The sequence below is a fragment of the Rhodamnia argentea genome, chromosome 11, assembly GCF_020921035.1.
Source record: "Rhodamnia argentea isolate NSW1041297 chromosome 11, ASM2092103v1, whole genome shotgun sequence".
Taxonomy (NCBI): domain Eukaryota; kingdom Viridiplantae; phylum Streptophyta; class Magnoliopsida; order Myrtales; family Myrtaceae; genus Rhodamnia; species Rhodamnia argentea.
Window position 1 is genome coordinate 8,164,242 of NC_063160.1, and position 10,390 is coordinate 8,174,631.

Here is a 10,390-nt window from a genome sequence, read left to right on the forward strand (position 1 = left end):
ACTAACCCAGTTTGCGGACAATAGCTATTTTAGTAGTGAGAATTAGTAAACCACTTGCCTTAGGATCATGCTCGAGGAAACGGGACTCAGATCATTGTTCGAACGAACTCGGGTCGCCTCCTCCTACTCGAGCGTCACACAGGATTGCGGGGACAACGGGCGAGCAGCGGGCTGGGTGACGACGGGACAGCGGCCGAGGAGGAACTTGGTGGCCTTTGTGGACCGCCTGCAAGCTGCAACATCGCTGGTGCTTGCTTGAACAAGGGGGAGACATAGCACGATTTTGCCTTTCTATTTATCCCAAATGACGATTTTGCAAATCGTTCCGAAAATCCCGAAAATTCCCAAACAATCTCTAAAAGTAGGAAATGGGTCCATTCAACTCGGCCAATCCTTTTTGGTGATTTTGCTTCTGATTTTTCCTAAACCCTGCCTAATTTGTTGCCAGAATACCATGCTGCATCGGTGACTATTCGCATGGTATCCAAAGGTAAAACTGAACCATCTATGTGGTAGAAACGGAATCTATTCATTCTGAGCAATAAAAGATAATCAGAGTCACCTCTTTCATCCTTGGCATATGCATAGTCTCAAGAGAAGCATGGAAAAGCAACAATTTTAGCGTATTATCCTTCTAATGACCAAATCTAAAGCATCCATATTTTAGCCAAAAAGATGTCATGATGTAAGAGGATCTCAACTATGGGATTTGAGGAAAGTCATCAAACGTGATTATGTAATTATTTGATTTAAAAGAGAAATTGGGAAGAGAAATTATTTCCCAGAACGGAAATTTTGTGCGGTTATCAAATGTGTTTCTGTTCCGAGAGCAGAAATTTTATGCGGTTATCAAACGCATAACGATTCTCTAAAACTCATCTAGGAAACAAAATCAAAAAAATTGATTCTAATTAGAATTACTTTTTTGGAACAGAAACGTTACCAAATAAGCCCTTTGTCACGCTCCGATCCTCAAGCATCCAAGATCCTCGCCAACTCGTCCCTCGGGTCATAAAGGATAACATCCCGGGCACGCCATCGACCCTTGAAATTAACTACGCATGCGGAAACGTATAATATTCCCGGACATTAATATAAGGCATGGATAGACAAGTAGAAATCGCGTCAATTCAAAAACACAATTTCATTTACAAATACGTCTTAGGCCAACTAAGACAACACGCTAATCAGCCCTACACTTCGGGCGGGGGTAGGATCAACTTCGTATCTACTCCAAACAAAGTTACATCACCCTCGTCCTCATCGACTACTAGCTCCATTACTCGGAACCCGAAAATGGTTTAACAACGATAGGGTGAGAAATAAATCTCGGTGACTCAACGCATAAGCCTGGCTAAGGCGTTGATTCGTCCAAAACCCCTACTAAGTAATCATAGAATCATATTATGAATATTTCGGTCAAATGCGAGCTTACCTGCCGGAAGCCATACATAATGTAATGTAAAGCATGACGCGACAGTCATATCAATCGGATCCCGGGCTAGGCATCACATCGACTCATTCGGAACGTTCTATTAATCAATTACATATTTCAATGCAAATATTTCAACCACATGCGACTTATCCGCCAGAATGCCACACAAAATGTAATGATAACTCGAATATGTGTGAATATGTGCTTCCGTCGTTCTATTCAATTCGTCACATACCAAATTTTGTAGTCGAGATGCACATACACTCGCCCATGAACGAGTCACAATTGCATACGATCTAATTATTAACGGTCGTTTGGCCCGGCACATTAGGCGGTTGGTGCACAGCACACTAGCGGTTAGTGCTCTACCAGCATGACCCGATCGTCCCTTACTTTCAGCGATGGCATCTAATAGTTCGTGTGATTTCGATCGTCACGGCACGGAATTACCGGGAATTCTTGTAAGGGCTTCGATCCGTCACAAGCCGCAACCAGCATCCGCTCAATCCGGCGTCACGTAAAGGCATGCATCTAACAAGTCGTGGGATTCCGATCAACAAAGCAAGACATTGTCGGGAAACCCATTATGTGACCACTTAAGCACACTTGACAATCCATTAGTTTATAATTCCATTTTTAGCCATATGCTTACACGATATGCTCGTAACTCGACCCAAGGCCGTTTTCATGCCAATACATGCAATTGATGCCGAATATGGTCATACGAGTATACGGAATTATCTACTCGACTCTACATGCTTAGCGAGGCGATTAACCCCCAAAGCGGACCAATCAGTCAATAGATAATCAATCCATTCAATCGGACAATCGATATGGATGATCAATTCAAGCAAAGCCAAGCGTATCAATATGAGAATTTAATCCAATCTCGCTTATTTAGGCTTGATTCATACATCAATTCATTATTACTCAATCTGATCGTCAATCGAACGTACACTCGTCTCTAATCTATTGCTCGCTCGCAATCAAGCAATAACAATCATTCAATGAATCAATCTAATCTAATTAGCCACAAAATCATAGCTAATCAGGCTAACTTAACCAATTATGGCTATTGAACCCGAATCAAGTTTCTAACCTAAACCGGTCCTAATCGAACTACCTAAATACCTAATAATCTAAATAAACTAATCCAAATGTAACTAGCGACCTAACCAAGGATTCGAGGTCAACTCACAATCAATGGCACGTGCCAAGTACAACGACGATCCTTGAAAATCCTCAGGTACGAACTTAGGACGTGGCTCGGACTCACGGGCACACGGTCTCGGTCACTTGAGCCCAAATCTTCGGACACGTGGCCCACGGTCTCGGCACACGGGCCTAGACATTCGGCACAAATTTCTCGGCCACGGCCTGGCACGCGGCCCAGGTTCTCGGCCAAGTTTCCCGGATACGGCCCAGGACAGGCTAGGACATGGCACGGGCCAAAATGGGCCACGGCCCAGTCTTTGGACAGGACACAGCCCAAGGCTGACCGGCACCACATCCCGCGGAACAGAGCACGAAACAGGGGCAGAACAGGGCTTCGGTGGCTGGGGGAACTACTCCGCGGTGTGGTGGCTCGAGGCGCGGCTGGTTGAGGTGCGTCGGGGATTGAACGACAATGATGGATGGCCAGGACGGCGAATGGCAGCAGCGGGCAGGAGCTGCGACCAGGAACAGAGGCAGTGACAACAACACCAGCAGAAACAGGGACGAAAACAGGGGAATCCGAGCAAGGGGGTGTCGGTTCAAGGCTGTTCTGGGGTTCAACGGGCAACGGGTGGCCTTGAGCGACCATGGTGGGCGACAAGCGGCTGAGAAGAGTGGTCTGGGGCAGTCGGGACAGCTTGTAGGGGCAGGAACGAAGCAAAGCAGAAGCTGTAGCAGCAGCTCGAGCAGAGGAGGGGGTCGGGAAACAGGTGTCGGGAGCAGGGGAGGTCGGGTTGGGGTCTGTTCAGCGGCGGCGGTGGCCGTAGGTGGAGGAGCGAGGCGTCGGTGGGTGGTGGCTGAGGCGACGGAGCAGGTGGGAATGAGTGGGAGGTGGTGTCGTTGGGCTAGGAGCCGAAAACCAGGACATCAAGAAGAAGAAGAAGATGAGAGAGAGAGAGAGAGCGTGTCGTTCCAAGGAAACAGAGAGAGAGAGAGAAATGAAATTGTTGACCTTGAAGGGGTGAAAAGATGAGGTGCGCCCCACTAGAGATCCTAATTTTCTTACCTCACATGCATAATTTGAGGGGAAAAACGGTCATTTCACCCTTCGAAACAAGCCGGACATTTAGCTCAATCAATGGAGGGTATTTTAGACTTTTCTCAAGTTTTGCTTAGTTAGGATTAGGCTCGGGCATGAAGATTTCGATCTTAAAGCGCAACGACTATCAATCGGAGCCTAAACTAATCCGATCAACGTCTCAAGAAAAATTCAAATATCGTCACTTAATTTCTTAAAATCCAATATTTTGTGACGAATTGAAATTCAATATCGGATCTTTATTGAATTTCGTTATCCTACCGACGTCGAGATTTCAAGGCGTCACACCCTTTGTATATAGTTTGGATATAAGACAGCTCTTCTAATCAACATTTACTTTTCTTTGGGTGACTATATTCTTAGAGTCCCCTCATAATTTAATGAATTCCTAAAATTATTGCCTACAACAAGAATTTGAATTACTTTCAAAAAAAAAAAAAAAAGGAAACTGCAATTATAGAGACCAAATCAAATTACAAAAATCTCTTCTAAGTTATTGAAATGAAGTAAAGTAAGACTATGATGACTAACGCGAAAGTAAATTAAGCATGCTCATATGATTCTATTGAGTAATTCTCTCTAAAACTTGACCATAGAAACAGTCATATACTAAAACCGTGCGCAGTACGGGCAATACGACCAGTGTCGTGCTTTTGCACGTTACATGCAATAATTTTTTAATGAAGGATCTTTTCCAAATGAAAACTTAAGTTTCGATGGAGGCTCGAGCTTTGGTTTTTCAACCTAAAGTGCAAGATGCTGATCACTTATATCAGGGAAAAGGCAAAAAATATAGGGTTAATATCATGAAAAATCTTAAATTGATACATACGTGACAAATTTATCTTCTGTTAGATTTTCTTGTCAAATTGCTAAGGTAGATGACATGTGAAAATTGACTGGTATACTAGTTTGAAATTTTTACTATCTATTTGCCACATATGAATTAACTTGGGATTCTCGTGGTATTAACCATTGTAATGAAAACTAACAAATAGTAAATTTGTATCAATTTGAGATTTTTGGTGGTCAAAAAATTAGTTTGGACTAAATCCGTCAAATGTATACTAGTTTGAAATTTTTTGTGGTCAAAAAATAGTTTTGGGTTAATTTGTCACAATATAACAGCACCAATTTGGGATTTTTTATGATCAAAAAAATAATTTATGGTAAATTTATCACGTGTATTTATGTTTGGGATTTTTCATGATATTAAACCAAAAATATAAGATGTTCTTACTTCAACTACCTCTTCGATCCGGAGTTAGGTTCAAATTCATTCACAAAAAGTGACAATTGAATGTTAGTGTGTGTTGGGGTGCGATTCATGCTCCTTATCGATAAGAAAGCATGGGAGTTTCGCTTTTCGTTGAGCGGACGAGGGTCTCTTGGGAGCATTGCCCCTTGGATGTCATAGAATTTTTATAGTTTGAACCCGTATTTTATTGATAATTTGTGTTTTCATCTATGAATAGCTGCTAGTATGTATATTCTTTTTCGTTTATAATTGAGTGCTATAACAGAGAGGTAAAATATGATAATCACAACAAAATCTTCGATATAGTCATAGTTTAAGATGAGTCGGGATAAACCTTGTATCTCAATTTTTCTTTTTCTCTTTTACGGCCTGTTTCGTTATGGTTGTGTGTCGAATCTAACAGCATGCACGTGTCAGAAGAACTTAGGGTTCTTGCTTTCATGAAAAAGTTTCACCATGGGAGACCACCGCAAAGCCTTTCCGAGCAGGACTAACGATGAAAAAGTTGCCCCAGCTTCAAATATCAAGAGAGGGAAAAGCAACGGAAAAGTGTTTGTCCCAATGAGCCTATGAGGTGTTTCCCACTTACCAGCATGCCTTTAAGAGAAAAGAAGTCAAAAAGCAACAGACAAAGCTTTGGCTAAGAAACACAGAGAAGCACTAAACATTTCATTCCGTTCGTGTTTCGAATGAAGCTGAGAAGATTTTGGAAAGAAGAGAGCGAATTGAAACATAGCACAGAAGCAATCAAGGCCATGTCCAAGGTAGCAACCACGCTCTGCTTCGTGATCCTGCAGTTTTTGCCTTCTTGTCGGTCACAATCCAAGTCCCAAACTTACATCGTTCACATGGACGCTCGGTCCATGCCGAAAGTGTTCCCTGACCAGCGCAGCTGGTACTTGGCCACTCTTTATTCCATATCGGAGGATGGAACAATATCGAATCCTCAAGACAAGCTCATCTACGCTTACAGGAGCTCGGTCCACGGCTTCAGCGCGACTCTCTCCCGGCCGGAGCTTGAAACTCTCAAGAGATCCCCTCACTACGTGTCCTCTACCCGCGACCGCCCCCTCGAGCTCCACACAACACGCACTCCTGGCTTTCTCGGGCTGAACTCTGTCTCCGGCGCTTGGCCTGCTTCCGAGTATGGCGACAATGTGATAATTGGGTTTGTGGACACCGGGATTTGGCCGGAGAGCGCGAGCTTCCGTGACGACGGGATCCCCCCTGTTCCGGTGAGATGGAAAGGGTCGTGTGTCTCTGGAGGCGACTTCAACGCCTCCTTGTGCAACAGGAAAATAATTGGATCCCGGTTTTACCACCGGGGCTTACTAGCGAACAATCCAGAAGCAATTAAAGTTTCGATGGACTCGGCACGCGACACTGCTGGCCACGGGACACATACTTCTTCAACGGCTGCCGGCAACTGGGTGAGAGGCGCCTCTTATTTCGGTTACGCTCCTGGAACAGCTGTAGGAGTGGCGCCGAAATGCCGAATCGCCGTGTACAAAGCGGTTTGGAGACATGGGGTCTATGCTTCAGACGTCATTGCAGCCATAGATCAGGCCATAGAGGACAGAGTCGATATACTGTCACTGTCCTTGGGCGTAAGCTCCGGGGACGCCAGTTCGCTTGGGCAAGATCCGATAGCAGTGGCGACTTTTGCTGCTATCAAAAGGGGGATTCTTGTGGTGGCATCAGCTGGGAATGATGGGCCGCTTCATTGGACATTAGTCAATGGTGCGCCGTGGCTGTTCACCGTGGGCGCGAGCACCGTAGACAGAGAATTCCTTGGAACTTTAACATTGGGAAACGGTGTCCGGATCGACTTCTCAACCTTATACCCTGGCAAACATTTCTCTAGCCAACTTCCTATCACATTCATGGAAGCTTGCGACAACGTCGAGGAATTGGAGAGATTTCGGGACAACATGATCGTGTGCGTCGCCAAACTTATTAGCATCGGTAAACAAATCGATAACGCATTATCTGCTAGAGTGTCCGCAGCTGTTTTCATTTCCAGCATCTACTTATCAGAATTCTACACTAGAAGCTCGTTTCCAGCTGCATTCATTGGCGTGCAAGCTGGTCAGGCCTTGATAGACTACATCACTAGGAGCAATGATCCCACCGGAACGCTCGAATTCCGAAAGACCGAGCTAGGAAAAGAGCCAGCGCCGCGTGTCGAAGGGTACAGCTCAAGGGGGCCGTACTCGAGCTGCCCCGACATCCAAAAACCCGACATCATTGCCCCGGGAACACTAGTATTGGCATCCTGGACTCCAAATACTCCTGTTGCCAAGGTTGGATCGGGCCGCCTTTTGTTTAGCGATTTCGATCTCATGACAGGCACGTCGATGGCCACTCCACATGTGGCGGGTGTGGCGGCCCTAATAAAGGCAGCGCATCCAACATGGACACCCGCAGCCGTGCGGTCTGCGCTCATGACCACGGCCTATCCCCTGGACAACACCGGGAGCTCCATAAGAGACGCTGCGAACTTCGACCTGCCGGCCAGCCCGCTCACCATGGGATCGGGCCACATAGACCCAAACAAGGCTCTCGACCCTGGGCTGGTCTACGACTTGCGGGCCGAAGACTACCTAAACCTCCTCTGCGCGATGAAGTACAGTCCGAAGAAGATCAAGATCATCGCGAAGTCCAGCCACAGCTGCAGAGACGCCTCCAACATCTCTCTCTCCGGCTTCAACTACCCATCTTTCATTGCCCTTCTCGGCGGCAGCGGCGAAGCTGGTCCAGGAACCGTGGCGAGAGAGTTCAGGAGGGAGGTGACGAATGTCGGGGAAGGCCGATCCAGTTACAGTGCAAGAGTGGCGGGCATGGAGGGGTGGAAGGTGAGGGTGGAACCACCGAGGTTGGTGTTCAGGCGAAGGAATGAGAAGCTGAGGTACAAGCTCATCGTCGAAGGGCCGAGGGTGTTGAGAGATGGGTTGGTCCATGGTTCTTTGAGCTGGGAGGATGATAAGGGCAAGTACATTGTGCGGAGTCCCATCGTGGCCACAAGCCTTGTTCAGGAATCCGCTTGAAGGGCACAACTGCTGTGACCAAGTAAGCGTGTCATGTTCTATATTGTTATGACGGACGACTTTGTGCCATTCTTTTGGTATTTTGCTTTTGATGTCCGTGTATTTTCAACGCCTTAGGTTCTCTTTGGTCGTCCAAATTCGAATTGGGATAGGATAGGATAGGATAACGTGAGATTAAAATGTCTTCCGGATTGAAAAACATCCCGTTGTATGTTTAATGCAACCTAGGATAAGATTGAAATTCTTTCTTTCGAGATACCGTACCGTGTCCGGCTACTGCAGCCTCCACCCCGCCACTTCCAGCACTCTCCATGGTGGCCCGAGTCTGTTGCCGGCTGCCTCAAAAGACTGTTAACCCAGAGTCGTTTTCTTCCCACTTTGATGGAGGAGGAAGAAGTGAAGCACGAACAAGCACTGAGCAACATCCGCAAGAGCAACGAAGCAAAGGACCAAATCGACTTCAGATTACTTTTCACACTCAGTCGTTGGGAACCCAATCGGCGGCAATCGGAGGCGACAACGATCTCGCGACGGTCAGAAGTGAAGACGATTAGGGTGTCGCGGTGGTGGCGCTTACGTGGTAGTCAGCGACGCAATATCCTCATTCATCACTCCATCTTTATAAGATGACAGGGTTTGCTTGTTCTTCTTCTTCTTTAATGTGATGGTTTAGTCTCATATGACTGACAGAGGAAAATTGTCCAAAAAAGTCTTAAATCTATTGCATTTTGCCAATTCAATCCTAAATCTTTTTAATTTTATCAATCGAGTCGTAAATCTTTTCACGTCTCGCCAATTGAGTTCATTCGATCAATTTTGATTGGAAAATCGCTGACATGAATAATTTTTTTTTATATTTTTTATTTTTTGAATTTATTATTATCTTTTCTTTTTCTTTTCATTCTTTTTGAACGGCCAGCGTGTCCGAGATGAGTTATAAGACGTCAAAGGAGTCATTATATAACATTGCGAGCCATCTTAGTCTTGTGTTGAATACTTGGCCCAAAAGAACTTGGACTAGGCCCGCGTTTGATTTAAAAATAATAGCATATCGGATACCGAGCCCGCCCAGTTTCGATTTGGGCCGCTCACTTGGGCTTTAAGCCCGCATCTTCCCCGCTCCGTGTGGTTAGTGGGATATTCTATAGTTCGAGGTTATCGTAAAGGATAATGGCACAAATGGTCTCTGAAGTTTGATTCAATATCAAATATGGTCTATGAACTTCTAATTTGTTCGAATTGGTCTCTAAACTTTTGATACATGCTCGATGTCGTTCCCGAACTATATGAAGATGTTCAACATTGTCCTTTCATTAATTCAAGACGATAGACAATATTAAACATTTTCATATAGTCCATGAATCACATTAAACAAATTAAAAGCTCGAGGACTATACTGCACATTGGATTAAAGCCTTGATTGAGTCAAAGTTAATGAACCATTTGCGTGATTTTCCAAGACTGGTTAATTTAAGTGATTATTTTTACAAAAATGTTCAAGTCATTGATTTTTTGCGAAACAAATGGGAGCCTTGGAGCGTGTTTGTTTGAGTGAAAAACAAAAACAAGGGGAATTAGTTTTCTGAACTTTCACATGTTTGGTATACTATAAACGACTAGAATGTTACAGTCAAAGGAAAACATGCCTGAAAAGATAAAAAAAAAATTCCCTGGAAGATGATTTCCCAAAAATAAATTTGTCCCTAAAATGGAGTTTTCAGTGAAACACAGAGAAAACTTCATGATAAAAGAGAATTGTTAGTTTTCATCCATTTCAAACGCACGAGAGCCGGCTACTCTTGCAGAGATCCCATGAGGGGGTTGCTAGCCTTGCCAGGGAAGCTCGTTTTCCCCTTCCTACGAGGGTTATCGGCCCTGCCGGTGAGACTCATTGCCCTCTCTTTTCAAGTTTCGTTTTTATTTTTTCATTACAAAAGGGGAAAAAAAAATCAGTCGACGTTGATATCAATATGTAATGCAAAATAATACCGCATCAACAAACGCATATCACATTGTTCTGGTTGAACCGTCACGTTAAGTGCTAATCGAGACAAAGATTGACTCGAGTGGCTGAACGGGGTTCGCTTCAACAAGCACGAGGTACCAAAATTGAGTAAATCAAAGTTCAAAGATCAAATAACATAAGCTATCATTTGACGTTCATCCTAGCCTTTAACCTCTTGGAAACACCTCTTTTGCAAGTCAAGTAAACACGAATTCCACACATCATTCACGATCGACACTAGAAAGAAACCATTACAAGCCCCACTTCGGAGATTCCAATTAGGGGCTAATGCAATTTGCTTTATTGGGACATTCACTGAATTATTTTTTTTTTCCATTTATTTATTTTTGTCCCAAGCTTTAAGTGAATTTTACTTAAAATAGAGAGGAGG

The 10,390-nt window shown here is 44.5% G+C and overlaps 1 protein-coding gene across 2 annotated transcripts; it reads left to right on the forward strand.

Annotated features, from left to right (window-relative positions):
• The first annotated feature begins 5,499 nt into the window (after positions 1–5,499).
• LOC115756302 (subtilisin-like protease SBT1.9) lies at positions 5,500–8,071 on the forward strand. 2 transcript variants are annotated; one of them, XM_030696010.2, is made up of 2 exons: positions 5,500–5,632; positions 5,663–8,071. In XM_030696010.2, the coding sequence occupies exon 2, from the start codon at positions 5,703–5,705 to the stop codon at positions 7,992–7,994; it is 2,292 nt and encodes a 763-aa protein (XP_030551870.1). In that variant the 5' UTR covers positions 5,500–5,632; positions 5,663–5,702; the 3' UTR covers positions 7,995–8,071. The 2 variants fall into 2 exon arrangements, with proteins under 2 accessions (XP_030551870.1, XP_048128281.1); XM_048272324.1 differs by having other exon boundaries at positions 5,526–8,071.
• The last annotated feature ends 2,319 nt before the right edge of the window (positions 8,072–10,390 follow it).